The sequence below is a fragment of the Cricetulus griseus genome, assembly GCF_003668045.3.
Source record: "Cricetulus griseus strain 17A/GY chromosome 1 unlocalized genomic scaffold, alternate assembly CriGri-PICRH-1.0 chr1_0, whole genome shotgun sequence".
Classification (NCBI taxonomy): Eukaryota; Metazoa; Chordata; class Mammalia; order Rodentia; family Cricetidae; genus Cricetulus; species Cricetulus griseus.
The window spans coordinates 196,447,246-196,464,892 of NW_023276806.1; the positions used below are offsets into that span (position 1 = coordinate 196,447,246).

At 37.7% G+C, this 17,647-nt stretch overlaps 1 protein-coding gene across 2 annotated transcripts in view; it reads right to left on the bottom strand.

Moving 5' to 3' along the window:
• The window catches only part of Mkln1 (muskelin 1), a 113,574-nt gene that overhangs the window by 84,937 nt on the left and 10,990 nt on the right, over positions 1–17,647 (bottom strand). For both annotated transcript variants that reach the window (XM_027391606.2, XM_027391603.2), the window contains exon 2: positions 1,728–1,797. In XM_027391606.2, the coding sequence (XP_027247407.1) occupies positions 1,728–1,797 (70 nt within the window). The remainder of the gene's footprint in view (positions 1–1,727; positions 1,798–17,647) is intronic.

Below are 17,647 nucleotides of genomic sequence, written 5' to 3' on the forward strand. Positions count from 1 at the left end.
AGCCAAGGATTTCACCTGCCATGTCCTTATCCTAAGACTGAGTTGCTTTAGGGTCCTAGCTTTCATAAACCTTAAGCACACATGCAGCTTTAAATCAAGTCCTTTGCTCAGTCAATAACAAGCTTTACAGCTGACAACCACTGAGAGCACAAAACTTCAGGCTTTTTATCTATACACCAAAACTGTGCCTACCCTGTCCAATAAATAAAACTAGATTGCTCATGTCCTTTGAGACTGGCCACAGGGAACCTCAGATTTGGGTAATAATTACAACGAAGACAAATTGATTACTTATTAAATTTATTTATTTATTACTTTCAAAATTAAATTAATCTTACTTAATTACAAAAGCTTTAGGTTACTTCTATTCTAGGACTCAACAGATTGAATGCTAACTCAATCAGGGTTTTGCTTGATTCATCAAGAACAAAGAAAATATTTCATAGCTCTACTTAACTTGGTACCTCTTGAATACATACTAAATAATTTTTAATGAGAAAGAAATATATAAAAATATTAAATGCTACTACCCTTAAAATATAGTTAAATGGGAATTTCATAGTAAAAAATCATAATTTCAGCAGTAATGTCAAAGTAAATAAAAATACAATCTTTGGTCTGAGAACATAGCATTTAACACACATCATTTTGAAATAAAATATGAAACTATCAAATGACACAAATAGGTACAGGAAAAGACAAGAAAAAAAAGTACAGAAACTAGACTCCCATGAATTCTACTACAGTAAGTTTACCCACCTACTTTATTACACCTTCAAGGATATTGATATAAATGATACTACTATTACTCACTAAGCATTATACACTAGAAAGTGTATAATGAAAGAATGGCCCTTTTAATAATAGTACTACCTACCAAGAAAAAGCAGGGCCAAAACACCTTCTTTTTATTATTACGATTATTTAACTTTATTTTATGTGCACTAGTGTGAAAGTATCAGATCTCCTGGAAGTGGAGTTCCAGACAGTTATGAGCTGCCATGTGGGTGCTGGGAATTGAACCTGGGTCCTCTAAAAGAGCAGTCAGTGCTCTTAACCACTGAGCCATCTCTCCAGCCCCCCATTATACCTTCTAAGTGCACTATTTTAACATAGCAAACTCAGCCAGAGAGATGGCTTAGCAGGTAAGGGTGCTTACAAAACTCATGTGATGGAAGAAGAGAACAGACTCCCATAATTCATCCTCACGTGTACATATGCACTCACACTCAACAAACACATACATAAACAGATAAATGTAGTTTTTAAAAGATACCAGGATAATAGTGTAACAAACTATGCTGACTTTTCAAAAAAGGTCCCTCAGTCAAAGTCAACTTAGTAACATTTACAGAATGACTTGAGCATAACAAAACTTCAGCTCAGATCAGGACAATTACAAGCACTCTAGTCAGTTCTTGTCTAACATTTTCCTTGTAAGTTAAAAAAAAACAAAAAATAAAAACAACTTAATTTTACATTCTTATTAATATATAAAAGTTAGATAAATTTTCATTAAGACAAAGTAAAAGTGTCTCATCAAATCCCACATTATTTTAACCTATAAAATAAACATTTTTAACACACCAAAAAGAAAATGTAGCTCATAATTCCCAAGACAAAATCAACTAACTCTCAATGGTTTCTAGCTAGATAACTCATACGAACTAAGCAAATGCCATCTATTCTGACTTTTAAACAGTCTCAGATGTTACATGTAATCTTACCTGGGGAGGATAGTTGCTCTCTGAAGACCATCTGGAAGATTGATCATTTGGTTTATCCACTAAAATGTTCCTGGAATAAAGAAAAGAAAAAAGAAGCAATTAATTAAAACAGTAAGTGACAAATCAATGGACAAAAAAGGAGTAATGCACCATTATAAAACTACTGAAACTATCACAAAGTTATACAATGTTTGCAGTTCAAAAGAAAATAGCATATAAACCTTAAGAAGAAATACAGAGGGGGTGGGGAGACGGGAGCACTGGCTGCTCTTCCAGTGGTCCGGAGTACAATTCCCAGCAACCACATGGCAGCTCATAACCATCTCTCGTGGGATCTGATGCCCTCTTGTGGCATAAAGGTGTACATGCAGATAGCACTCAAGCATAGGAACAAAATAGAGGCTGTAGCATGAGGTTATAACAGGAAGTATAAAATAATACCCAGAGTCCATATCACCACAAATAGCCCTAATATAGCCACAGGAAAAGCATCACAGAAACCCAAACCGAGAAACTTTGAATAAAAGACATGATTGCTATTCTTCCAAACCCTGTGAAGTGAAAAATAAACAGAGATGGAGAGATGGCTCAGTGATTCAACGAATCTGTTCTTGCAGAAGACAGTGTTCACTTGTCAGCACCCACATGGAGGCTCGCAACCATCCATGACCATAACTCAGGGAATCTCACGTGCTCTCTCACCTCCACAGGCACTAGACACACATGTAGTACACAGACATATATGTAAACAAAACATTCATACACATAAAACAATAAATCTTGAGAAATTTAGAAAACAACAAACAAAAATAACACTAACAAAAAAGGAAGACCGGAGACCTTGTCAAATACAAACAAGTGAAAGGAGCTCGGGCACTGGTGGCGCACACCTTTAATCCCAGCACTCCGGAGGCAGAGGCAGGCGGATCTCAGTGAGTTCGAGACCAGCCTGGTCTCCAGATTGAGTGCCAGGATAGGCTCCAAAGCTACACAGAGAAACCCTGTCTCGAAAACAAAAACAACAACAACAACAAAAAGAAGTGAAAGGAAACAAGGCAACTAAATGTAATGCTGTTTCTTGGACAGGACCCTAGATGAGTAAGAAATACTTCTGGGGAAAGTAGTGATATCCAAATACAATGTAAAGTTTAGTTAAGAGTAATATATCAATGTTTGTAGCTTTGTTGTGATAAATTTATACAGAAATATTAAATGTTAGCAGTAGGAGAAGCTGCTTAAGGGAAATAAGCTGTACTATCTCTGCAGCTTTTCTGCAGGCTGCAATTATTCTAAAAATAAAAAGTGTATTTTTAGAATGTTAGCTGTATACCTGGCAGAGAAAAGTACTTGATAAATGAGTGAATAAATTATATGTTTATTTATATTACCACAAATAATAGATTTATTATAACAAGTAGATGAATGAATAACTTTTTAAAAAAAGACTTATTTTTATCTTATGTGTCTGGGTGCTTGTCTGCATGTATGTACGCCACATGAGTGTCTGATAATCACAGAGGACAGAAGAGAACATAGAGTCAAACTAGAATTACAAGTGGCTGTTAGCCACCATGTGGGTACTGGGAAATGAACCCAGGTCCACTACCAAAGAAACAAGTGCTCTTTAACCACTGAGCCATTTCTCCAGCTCCATGTGAAATTTTTTAAAGCAGACCATAAAGAAAAGAACTACTTTTATATACATATTATACAAAGACACACACACACACACACACACACACACACACACACACACACACACACAGAGTCAGTATTAACAAAACCAAACACTGGGGATTCACCTGTCCTTAAAAACTGGGGCCACATTATCAAAACCATATAATTCTGAATTAAGACATAATTACTAGCTAAAGGTTTCAAAATGTTACTCTGTTTTGCTGGTAGGTATACAAATTAATAGACCTTTTCAGGACAAAATTCTGACATACATCAAAAACAATTCAAATATGCACATCTGTAAAATGAAAATGATGAAAACTACAGCTATGAAGATATGGTGTCTCAATATTCTGCTTTCTATGTATAAACTATCTTCTTTAAAAGTACATATTTAGAAATGGAACACAGAAAAATGGAGTCTGACTACAAGGGCATCTGATCACATACTACAAATCTAAAGCAAAGTCAAAGAATCATTCCACTTCTTGGAACTTAACCTACAAAACAATTAAAAGGTATGAATCATCACAGCACAATTTAACAGCGATTGTAAGAAGACTAACGATTGAGTAGGTGAAACCCGACATTTCTATGTTATGCCACATCCATTATAAACACAAAACCTGACTTGGAAAATGTTCACCATATAGTAGTAAGTAAAGGGCAAACACTGTTTATACATGAAGAAATCAAGTACTGTAAGAAATAACAGCATTCACGTATGGAGCTGTCACATTCAGATGTGGGGCTGTACAGGGTACCACGCATAATCTTCACCCTATACAACAGCACATGGGAAACAAGTTTATCTTAAGGAAGAAAAAAAATACAACAGTAGTTGCCAAGGCCTGTGAGAGCGTGGAGAAAGGAAGGATGAAGAGAGCATGGTTAACAGGTACAGGGATGCAGGTTGTTAGGAAGAACACCTTCTAACCTTCAATACAGCAGAGTAGAATAACTACAGATTACAACATTTAATATTATTAAAAGTCATTACAACTGTGGATGTTTCCAAAAAGTGATGGATGTCTGAGCTGATAGGCATGGTGATTCCTATCATCTAAGCATTATACCTTGTATACCTGTATTATACTGCATTCCACAAATACAGTGACGGTTGGTTGGTTGGTTTTGAAACAGAAAACTTCTCTGTAGACAACATTGAGCTTGAATTCCTAGGAATTCTTCTACATAGTGCTAGGATCACAGACATGAGCCCCCAAAATATATTTTCAACACAAGGAGTGAAATAAACCACACTCACAAAGATGTGCACATTTTATATCATGTGCAGAGTTTAGAATTTTAAAAGGGGTGAAAGTAGCAGAGGACAATTTAGTGAGGAGGAAAGGGGGTAACTGACCAAAGTGCACTAGACACATCTGAAAGCCAGCGAACTGGAATTTGAACTTAAAGTAGAACAGAAATCAGAGAATAAAGATGCTGCATCTCCTTTATATATAGTTATACACAATCAATGGGTTATAACAGAGCTTCCATTAATGATGAACACTTTAAGGTAATGCCTTAAAAAAGAAAAATGGGTACTGAGGGTAAGGAGATAACAATCTGTTTGGTTCAGTTTTCGAGACAGGGTTTCTCTGTGGCTTTGGAGGCTGTCCTGGAATTTGCTCTGGAGACCACACTGGCCTCGAACTCACAGAGATCTGCCTGCCTCTTCCCCCACCAAGGACTGGGATTAAAGGCGAGTGCCACCACCACCACCACACCACCACCACCACCACCACCACCACCACCACCACCACCACCACCACCACCCAGCATCACAATCTGTTTTTAATAGCATAAAATTGAATTGAAACAAAGGTACACAATAAAATACTTTGATTCTTAATGCAAAATAAGGCCCAAACCTTAAGTCAATTTATATTCTCTCCAGCTATCAAAAGTGAAGCCTACAGCTTTCCCCTGAATCAAATACTTGTTACTGTAGAAGTTCAGACTCATTTCCAAATTCTTAGCAATTTTAAGATGGTATCATACTGAGGAGTCTACCATATTCCATGATTGTTTGTTCCACAAATATACACTGAGTCTTACACTGAGCAAGACTGTGTACTAGGCTCCAAGTATACAGCAGTACATAAGATGGAACAAGGTCTCCCCTTTCATTCAAATGATAACAAAATAAACAATAGAGCTGTAATAAGACAATCATACACCACTGTAAGTTGTTGTGGAATAATCTTTTTGTACACTGTGAATATGTGTCTTTGCCATGATGCTTATGATTGGTTTAATAAAAAAGCTAAATGGCCATTAGCTAGGCAGGAGGTAGAGATAAGAGAGTCAGACAGAGAACTCTGAAAGAAGGGCAGAGTCTCCACTGGGTGAGAGAGAACACATTTGCAAGAAAAGAGGTCACAAGTCACACAGCAACATGTAGATGAATAGAAATGGATTAATTTAAGTTGTAAGAGCTGGTTAGAAACAAGCCTAAGCTATTGGCTGAGCTTTCATAATTAATAAGTCTCTGTGTGTTTATTTGGGAGCAGGCTGGCTGGACAGAAATTCCGCAAACAATAAGTGCTAAAAAAAATAATGAGTTCTCAAATATGGTCTAAAACTTCACACACACACACACACACACACACACACACACACACACACACACCCACCCCTACCTACCTACCTACCTCTGGGAAAAAATGCTAATCACAGTAATTAGAAGAAGCTACTACATAAAAACAAAGGAAAAGTCTATTCCTCACAAAGGAATGAACAAGTTCAAATCCCAGCAACATCAAATAATCTGAGAACTAGATAAAGTCACACCATGTCCTTCACTGGGTCCAAGATGAAGATAAGCACATGAGATTTCTAAGGGAACTGGACCACATTTACTTACTGATCCTGAATTTAAGCTTGGGGCTTCATAAATAGTCAAACTGTCTCTCTAGTTATAAAGATATATTTAACGCACATTTTACATTGTTATATTTATATTTTAAATATAAAATATATTTAACAATATATTTTTCTCCTGAAAAACAACTAAAGAACAAACTATGCATATCCCCAAATGACTTGAAAACCTAAAATGAATTACAGAACTAAACCAATCGTGAGGATTTGACATAACAGAATGCAAATGTGCACTGCAAAAATGTAGACAGAATTCCATCATGGTGATTTATGCCTTTAATCCCAGCACTTGGGAGGAAGAGGCAGGCCTCTCTGTGAGTTCTAAGCCAGCCTGAGACAGTCAGAGCTACATAGAAACTCTGCCTCAAAACAAACAAATGTAGGCAATATAGTTCTCTCTCTCTCTCTCTCTCTCTCTCTCTCTCTCTCTCTTCTCTCTCTCTCTCTCTCTTCTCTCTCTCTCTCACACACACACACACACACACACACACACACACACACACACACACACACACAAACACAAAGGAAATGAGAGAGGTGGAAAGGGAAAGGTGGATGGATGTTAGATATTCTTGTTGAGTACCTCAAATATTAGCTAGAAGTTAAGTTGGTCACTTAAAATTAGGTATCAGGAGGAAAGAAATTGTACAGAGATTCTTAGTTACCTCCTTGGGATGATCTGTTACAGAAAAGGAATTGGCCTGAAGGTTACCAATGAACACAACTAGAAAGTATGCTAGTATTGAACATAGAAGCAAGCAAACAAACTTGGGGCCAGCCTGGGCTGCAAAAGGAGATCATGACTGGGAAGAGAGGGAAGAAGAGAAGAGAAAGGAGGGGAAGGGAGGGGAGGGGAGAGGAAGACAGGGGAGAGGAGGAAGAGTCCTAAAACACCATTCTAAAGTTTGAATAGAAAATATATTAGAACCAGACTGAGTTAATACAGATTTTTAGAATTATCAGATAAGAAATGTTTTTAAATAGCTATGGTTATAATTACTTAAGAGTTCTAAAGGAATAGGTAAATAATAAATAGGATAGGTTAATAACATTAAAGAAAGAATCTGAGCTTGAACTCTTTTAACAGAAAATCCCCAAACTAAAATATCTAAGGCAATACAGTGACTGAGAAATTTCAGAAGTCAGTAAGAAACGTCAAACCACCAATCCAGGAAGATGAGACAAAACCAAAAGAGACAAATACAAAAAAGAGAAGAGAAGAGAAGAGAAGAGAAGAGAAGAGAAGAGAAGAGAAGAGAAGGAAGGAAGGAAAAGAAAAAAAGACAATCTACATCTAGGCTATATTGGTTAGGTTTCTCTAATGCTGTGATAAATATAACCAAAATAAAAACAAATGGTGGGGGTTGGGGAGACACAGGGATGATAGTTCATCTTTAAGGAAAGTCAGGTCAAGAACTCAAGAAGGGACAGAGGTAAGAACCATGGAGGAAATTCACATACTGGCGTGTTCTCCACAGCTTGCAAAGCTACTTTGCTTTTTCATACAACCCAGGATCACTTGCCCATGGTGCAATCAATCATTAGTCAAGAAAACGCCCCACAGACATGTCAATAGGCCAATCTGATGGGAGCAATTTCTCAATTGGGGTTCCCTCTTCTTAGGGGAGTCTAGGTTTGTGTCAAGTTGATAAAAACCAGCATACAGGTATTTCATATTCAAATAGCAGAAAACCAAAAACACTGAGAAAGTCATGAAAAAAAAGTCACAGAAAGTAGGGAGAACTCATCTACAGAGAAACAAAGTTAAGAGCTCCATTACTGTACAGGCAATAAAGGAACAATTTCAAGTGTTGAAAGGGAAGGGGAAAGAGGACCAATCTTGATTTCTGACCTGAAAGTAGAGAGAAAATACTCAGAGTTAAAGGTCACAGTGGATGGATGGAGGAAGAAACGAGGTTAACCAAAACTAAGGATGTATTAAATATTATCTACTACTGTAAGCCCTTAAAAAAAAATTAAAGGGATTTGAACACAAGTTCCCTGCATGGGTGGGCAATGCTTCCCCCAGAAGACATGGGTTATTAAATGAAAATCTTAGTGCTAGGAGTAGGAAACTTTCTTATGAATTATTCATCAAGAAGGTCTTATAGGTGCCCCTCCCCCAAACAATATAGGCTATTGCCATGCTTGTGACTGCCCACAAGAACTGGATTTTAAATACCCTACTGTTGAAGACACATTACATTTTGATTGTAGAGCATACAGAAATCTACCTGGAATTAACCTGAAAACTTTCTCACAGATGGCTAATTGCCGTAATGCTGGAGGGGGCCATGCAGGCAGGTAGGAGAGTCAAGTCATCAATAGTATTAACCACAGTGAATATCCTGGATGTTACAATACTGACTTACCAGGCAAGAAGTGCCCACCAGTGCATTAGAGGCAAGGGAATCCATGCCTGGCACTGTAAACCTGGTCAAAAGTCCATGATTCTGGAGGTCATAGGCCCTGAGGAGCAACCTGTTACTGTTATTCTACATAATGGGTACATAGTCAAATTGCTTTCTAGGTATTTATTTATGCCAATAGATGAGTGCTGCTCTCAACCCAGATGAGAGAAACTGCTTCTACAGTGAGCAGTAATTAGGGCAAAGACTCATAACTAGCTCAAAGTGCTCAGAAAAGGTGACTGTAAGTACTCAACCCTAAATAGGACATCTGTATCAACCCTGTTCTTCCAAGCTCCAGCAACAGGTGAAGAGAGAGCAGAAAGAATGGACAAGCTGAAGGATGGAGTAAAGAGTTGTGAAACGCAGTTTTCTGGGCCTGACATGACTGTAGCACTATGAACTCACTGCAGTCACCATCAAGCCAACAAGATCAGTCTGTGTTCTAGTAGTCAGCACTCATTGGACTCAAAAAGGGAGAGAGCATAAAGATGGGAAGGGAACACACTGGCATGAATGAGTTCATTTAGAAAAGATAGAGTGTCCTTCTGTTACCTTCCTCCTCCTCTCTACCCTTCTGCCATGAGATGTTTTAGACAGAAGATCTTTTTGCCAGGTGTTGGTTCCTGAACCTTGGATGGCTCAGCTTCTAGAACTACAATCCAATAAATGTCTGTTTATTACAAACCACCCAATCTGTGGTACTCTGATATAATCATACAAAAGAGGAATAAAATATATTCTGAAAATCAATATCTGTACTACTCATCAGCAGTATAATAGTATTTAAAGTTGGAGTTAGATTAGTCATAAACATATTTTACAAACTCTAGGATAAGCACTGTGATGGTTTGAATGCCCCCACAGTCTCAGGCATTTCAACACTTGGTCCTAGCTGCTGGCACTATCAGTTGGTGCAACCTTGCTGGAGGAAGTCTGTCACTGGATTTAGAAGGCTTTGAGAGTAAAAAGCCTCGACTCCTTCCTGTTGTTCTCTCTGCTTCATGCTTACAGTTCCTGCCACCTGTTTCCATGCTGTCCCAGCTGCTAGGAAAGTTAATCCTCTAGATCTGTAGCCAAAATATATTCTTCTATTAACACAAGCACTAAAAAATATGTAAAAAAAAACATATACAAGAAAGTAAAGTCACATTGGAGGCTAATTTAAAATCAGAGACAGAAAAAGAAAAGGTGAAAGAAACACATGTTTGAATAGAAAACAGTTATAAATATGGTAGATATGAACCCAACTGCATCAATAATCAATTTATATGTGAATGGTTTAAATAAACCAACTAAAAAGAGAATGTTGAAATGGGTGAAAAAAAACTGCTCAAGTACATCATCTATGAAAAACCCACATAAATATAAAGAGCATAGGTGAATGTAAAGAAACAGATGAAGATAAATCATGATTTAAACAGAGCATGAAATAGCTATATCTATATCAGGCTTACTTAAGTAGAGGGGATATCATCGGGGGGGGGCATTAAAGAAAATGCCAATTCTTTAAGAAGACATAACAATCCTTAATGTGACTGCACCAAACCAAAACAGTGTCAAAATACTTGAGAGGAAAACTGTCAGAATTGCAAGAAGCACTATTATAATTGGAGTATCAACCTTCCTCTATCAGCAATTGACAGATTCAGCAGGCAAAACCTCAGTATGCCACTGAACTGAAAAGCACCATCAATCAACTGGATCTAACTGACATCTATAGAACACCTCACCAACAACAAAGTCCATTCTCGCCGTGCTCACACTAGGACACACACTAAGACAGAAAAATACACTTTCGTAACAAAAGAACAGAAACTTATACACAGAAGGCTCACAGACCTCAGTAGAATTAAACTAGAATCATTCGTAGAAAATAGCTGGAAAATCTTGGCATAAACAACACAGTTCCAAATAATACACAAATCAAAGACACCTCAGGATAAACACAGAAATATTTTGAAATAGATAAAAAATGGAAGGAAAACCCTACAAGTGTTAAATACACATTAGAAAATCAGAAAAATTTTAAAATGAATCGCCTAAGCTTTCACCTTAAGAAGCTAGGATAGAAAAGAAATGCAAGCATGAATATGACAAAAAATAAAAAGCAAAACAGAAAATCACAGTAAAAATCAGACCAAAAATGAGAACTAGAAAAAAAAAAGTGTAGTTGGTTGTTTTTTACTCTGATTCTTTCTTCTTTAGGGGCCCACCATCCAGCTTCCACATAACTATAAATGGAGGCTTATTCTTACTTATAAATGTCCAGCCTTAGCTTGGCTTATTTCTAGCCAGCTTTCCTTAAATTATCCCAGCTATCTTTTGCCTCTGGGCTTTTCCCCTTTTTTATTTCTGTAATTTTACTTTCATGCTTAATCTGTGGCTGGCTGTATAGATGGGCCCTGCTTTTCTCATTCCTTGATCTCTCTTCTTGTTCCGCCTTCCTCTCATCTTTTTCTGTTTATTCTCTCTGCCTGCCAGTACCGCTTATTTCTCTCTGCTGCTTCACTCTTGGCCATTCAGCTCTTTATCAGACCAATCAGGTGTTTTAGACAGGCACAGTAACACAGCTTCAAAGAGTTAAACAAATGCAGCATAAAAGAATGCAACACATCTTTGCATTATTAAAGCAAATGTTCCCACAGCATAAACAATGTAACATCTTAAAATAATATTCCACAACAAAAGAATGAAGACAAAGCCTGACTACCTTAAAAAAAAAAAAGACAAAACCTCTAGAATCTTGTTTGTTTGTGGGTTGTTTTTTTTTTTTTTTTTGTGGAGGGGTAGATTCGTGTGTGTGTGTGTGTGTGTGTGTGTGTGTGTGTGTGTGTGTCAGGCAGTTGTGTGTCATCAGGCATGAGTGCTAGAAATGGAACACTGGTACAGGTCCTCTGAGAGCAGCAAGTGCTCCTCTAATCACTGAGCCATCTTTCCAGCTCCAGGGTTTCTATTTTTTCAATTAATATCTAATATTTGTACTCATTTATGTGGCTACAACTCTACAAATTAAGTCTATGGACAAATACAATGTACAATAATCAAACCAGAGTACTCAGCCCTTCTGTCCCCTCAAACACTATCAACACCTATGATCCTGGAACCCAACTTTTCCTCTCCAGCTATTTTTGAAATGTACAGTTAATTGCTTTGGATTAGTTTGCCAATTTTGTAACAGATGAGAACCCCAGTAACTGCATCTGGGTTCTGGTTATCCTACCCTCTGACTGCTTTCTCTTCCTAGCCTCTACTAGCTGTACTATCCACTACTGTGTGATTAATGTCTTTAGCTTCTCCAATAATTGGCTCTCTGCACCTAATTTATTTTATTTAACATAATGCCCTCCAGTTTCAGTCATGTTGCTGCAATGACAAGATTTCATCCTTTTTATGGTTAAACAGTATTCTCCCCACCCCCACACATCTTTAAAAAAAATCTGTGTGTACAGGTATAAATCTGTATGTGAATGCCATTTGTGTGTGAGTGCCTTGGAGGCCAGAAGAGGGCATCAGAACCCCTAAGACTGAAGTTATAGATGACTGTGAGCCATGTGGATGCTGGGAATAAAACTCTCGTCCTCTGCAAGAGCATCAAGTGTTCTTAACCACTGAGCCATCTCAGCCCCCATGTACCTATTTTTAAAATCCATTCATCTTGGTCAGGCGATGGTGGCACACGCCTTTAATCCCAGCACTGGGGAGGCAGAGGCAGGCAGAACTCTGTGAGTTCCAGGCCAGCCTGATCTACAGAGTGAGTTCCAGGACATCCAGGGCTGTTACACAGAGAAACCCTGTCTTGAAAAAACAAAAACAAAAACAAAAAACAAATAAAATCCATTCATCTGCTGATGGACATCTTGGCTGACTCTATAATTCTGGTTCCTGTGAACAATGCTGCAATAAACAGCTATGTGGGTATCTCTTTGATGTAATAACTTTTATATACCCAGTAGTGGGTTGTAATATTTTTTCAGAGACAGTATTTTTGTAATACTGTTTTCCATAACAGCTACACACTAATTATATTATGATCCACAATATATAATTCTCCTGTCTATAAATTCTAGTTAAGTTCTTACATAAAAAACCCAAATATCGGGGGTGGAGAGATGGCTCAGCGGTTAAGAGCACTGACTGTTCTTTCAGAGGTCCTGAGTTCAATTCCCAGCAACCACCTGGTGGCTCACAACCATCCTGAATGAGATCTGGTGCCCTCTGCTGGCATGCAGGCACAAAACTGTATACATAATAAATAAAATCTTTAAAAAAAAAAAAAGATTCTCCATAAAAAACAAACAAACAAAAAAACCCACAAATCTATAAGCAAAAATCAGGCCACAGAAAGATTAAAATTTTGCTCTGAGAAGGACTGGGTTAAAAGGATAAAATGACATGATAACCTATTAAAACCTATTTAAAAAAGGACTTACATCTAGAGCAAACATGTATGCACAGTGATTAGGTTAAAAAAAGAAGAAGAAAAGCAGACAATTTAACTGGAAAAAACGGGCAAGACATGAATAACATTTCATTGGGTGCATACAGAGGGGAAGATAAACACATGGAAACACAAACCATCAGTTATCGTTACTTGCCTATCAGAATATTTAAAATTAAAAGCCAGTGACAGCAGCAAAGTCCACAAATTCAGAGAAACTGTGGACAGTTGACATGACGCAAAAGGCCCACATGGTAGGAGAGAACTGATTCTCACAAGTTGACACACACACACACACACACACACACACACACACACACACACACACACACGTAAACAAACAAATGCACAAGAATAAAAAGAACTCAGAGAAACTGGAATGCCTTTACACTAATGTGAGTGTGAAATGGCACAAACATTCAAGGTGTCTATTACATATATCCAATTTCCATACCCCCGCTAAACATTTTTATTCTGACGATGATTATCACTGAATATTAATACCACTAGTGAAAGGCCAATGGGAAACTGTAGCATGAATAATAAAAACCCAGAGACAGATATTGGGGTTCAAGCTGAAGATCAGAAAAGCAAAGCAGCCAGCCACTAGAGAGTTCTTACCTCTCCTAAGAATAAGACCAAAGAAAGGCGATCCTTCCCTCAGAGTAACTGCAAACTGCACTGAGCTCCTGCCTTATATTCCTCTCTGGTGCTGGGATTAAAGGCCTGTCATCCCAAGTGCTGGGATCAAAGGTATGCGCTCTGTTTCTCTTTTAGATTGATTCACTCTCATGTAACCCAGGGCAGCCTTGAACTCATAGAGATCCATCTGCCTCTGTCTCCCGAGTGCTGGGATTAAAGTTGCGGCCATCACTGCCTGTCCTCTATAGCTAACTAGTTAGTGGCTTAGGTGTGTGGCTAATTAGTGGCTTAGCTCCTAACTAGGTGTGTAGCTAACCAGTGGCTTAACTCTGTACTCTGATCTTCTAACAAACAAAGCTTTATTTGTTAGATTACAAACAAAATATCACTACAGGAAATCTTACCAGAAATTACCACTAGACTATACAGCCTGAAGTACTAACAATAAATACAAAGTACATTACACCACCTAGATAGTAACCTTTTAAAAAAATGATTCAAAATATAATTCCCAGTATTGTTTAAAACTAGAGAAAGTAGTTAAATTCTACTATGAAAATGCAACTAGACTTACGTAAATATGGAAGTCTATTCAGGGCAAATGACTCAGTTTCCTCAAAAATTTTCAGTTGGTAAGGCTGGGGATAAAGCTCAAATTGGTAGCCAGGCGTTGATGGCTCACACCTTTAATCCCAGCACTCGGGAGGCAGAGGCAGGTGATCTCTGAGAGTTCGAGACCAGCCTGGTCTACAAGTGATAGTTCCAGGACAGCTTCCAAAGCCATAGAGAAATCCTGTCTCGGAAAAAAAAAAAAAAAAAAAAAAAAAAAAAAAGCTCAAGTTGGTAGAGTGCTTTCCCAGCACACACGAAACCTGAGTTCAATTCTTAACACCCAGTAAACCCGGCATGGTAGCACGCATACACCTGTGTCCCCAGCAATGTGAAGGTGAGAGCAAAAGGATCAGAAGTCCCATGTCATCCTTGGTACATAATGAGTTTGGGGACAGCCTTGGATACATGAGAGCCTGCCTTAAAGTAAAAAATAAATTTAAAAAATCAGTGGGCTAAAAAAAAAAAATGGCAAGAGGATGAGAAAATGCTTCTTGGTAAAAGAATTTTAAAGAGACATAGCAATACAATGGGTATTTAGATTCTGATTCAAACTGAAAAGAGACAGCTGGACATGGAAGCAACATCAGGTGTTATTAAAGCATCACTGCTAAATCTATTAAGTCACATCAATGAAATAAAGAGAAAACATCTCTAGAACAGCAATTCAGAGAAGGCTCCAAGTGATTTCTACTCCTTGGTATACACAGCTTCATATAATCTGTTGCTCATGTAGGATAACCTAGGGACTTATTTCAAACTAACAGAACGAAGCAATGATGATGTGGTGTCATTTCTAAACCTCAGACACTTAGTGTGATTTAGACCTTATATGTTAGAGGCCTACTAGGCAGCCTCTGACCCACAAACAGCACACAAGGAACTCAAGCTAACCACAGAAACCTAAAGTAAAGTCTTCCCTATTCAAGCCTTCAGAAGAAACTGGTGTCGTGGCCAGCACTTTCACTGGAGCCTTCTAAGAGACTTGGAACAGAAGATCCTTCTAAACCATGCCCAAACTCTTGATACTTAACTATTATGTAATAAATGTATTGTTTTAAGCTGTAGTTTGTAGCAGACTGTTACTGAGGCAAAAGATATTAATGCCATGTGACCTTCTTCATGTATATTAAATATTTAGGAAGAAAACAACTTAATTTAAGAAATACCAGGAGAGAAATAGGTAAGTGCAATAGAGACTGAGCATTTTGGAAATAGTAGGTCACTATAGTACCTACTTAGCATCACACAAAGGAAAACTTGATTTGGCTTATTATCACCATGGAGTATGGAGTGGAGAATGTTCGAGCCTGTAATAACTATCTCTAAGGATTCTAAGTCCCCTAGGGACACAAATGCACATGCATACTCCACATGAGCAAACAGCAACCCCTGGGGAAAGCATGCCAATGACAGAAAAGAAACATTCCCATGTAGATGATCACTGGTCAACAACCAAACTGAAAAATCAACTCATGTAGTTTGGCATCTCAACAACAAATAAATACAGAAAGCCCAATAACTATTCGTATAAGAGCATTTTCATTTAGTAGATATCCCAAAAGGTTTATAGGACTAACGACATGGCTCATGAGTTAAGAGTGAATGCTGCTCTTGCAGAGGACCTGAATTTGGTCCCCAGTACTTTTAGGAGGTGTGGCTTTGTTGAAGTGAGTATGGCCTTGTTAGAGGAAGTGAGCCACAGTGGGGCAGGTTTTGAGGCTTCCTATGCGTAGGATACCACCCAGTTGACTTCTGTTGCCTGCGAGATGTAGGACTCTCAGCTTCACCACCATAGCTGCCTGCACGCTGCCAGGCTCCCAATCACGGTAATAGACTGAACCTCTGCAACTGTAAGCCAGCCACCCCAACTAAATGCTTTCTTTATAAGAGTTGCCATGGTCATGGTGTCTCTTCACAGCAGTAGAAACCCTAAGACATGGTGCCTGAGTAACCTGCTTGTTTGAGCCTGCTTCCCTTCTGTGGTGTGTACCCTCACTTTTAATAAATTTATACTTTCATCTTTCCCTTGTTGTGTCCTGTTCAATTCTCTGTCAAGATGCAAAGACCCCAAAGTCCCCTAGTAACAATTTTATTTTCCACAGACTTTTATATTTATAGTTCAATATTCATTTCTGCAATTTTATTATACATTATTGTGTCACTCCTTATATCATAAAAGAATATATGGAAAAATAAAAATATAAAAGCCTACCAACATTAATCCAACTGAAACTCTAAACTTAGCCTTTACTCCCTTCAACGGAGGCATTCTAGTGAACAATGGTGGCTGCAGCATAGTCAGACGCTCTCACCTCTCACTTTCAGACAGGCTCAAGTATTACCCAAAAGTCAGTAAAGGACCCTACACTTAGTGGGAAAGATAATCAGAAATCTGAAAGGCTTTAATTGCAATTCAAATGCTATGATATAGCAGTAAGATATCTTTAAATCTGTTTTTACTCCATCACCCAGAGCATCACAACCTGTTGAAAATCAAGAATTCAACAAATGACAGAGACCTAGATTTGTGAATTTTCAACTATCCAAAATTCTAAGCTCTGGGGGAAATTAGAAGTTATTTTCAGCTCTTTAAAATCTATGCCTCAGTTTATATGAGGAGAGTTCATAAATATATTTCAACCCTCCCAAAAATAGCTTACCAACCAAAAATAGCTTATTCATATATAAACAATATAATTTTTGTTTGTTTTGAGACAGGGTTTTTCTATGTAGCCCTGTCTGGCCACTATATAGATCTGACAGTAACTACATACACCAAGCTGGCCTCAAACTATCAGAGAATCTACCTCTGCCTCCCAAGTGCTAAGATTAAAGGTGCGCACCACCATGCCCAGCTTTAAAGAATATAATTCTTAAAAGTCAATTTTAATCAATTTTCTAAGCACAAATTATGTGTGAGTGTGTACATATATATGGAAAGTATGCACATTAAAAATGGGGCAAATATATTCAAGGATCAAAGTATGGAGTAAATATATAGACATACATATCCTCAACAAAAATAAAGGAAAATAAAAGACTATCTTCCTGTCACAAAAACTAGTGCAAGTGAATTAACAGCAAGATAATCCAATCTCATATGGTCATTTTCAATATAGGGCTTTCATTTATTAAGTCATTTTAATAGCTTTAAATAAGCTATTTTAAAATAGCTTTTAAGAACTATTTAATAGCTTTTTAGGCACTTCTTCAATACAAAAGAACTGACAAAAAAAGTCTGACAGTTCCTC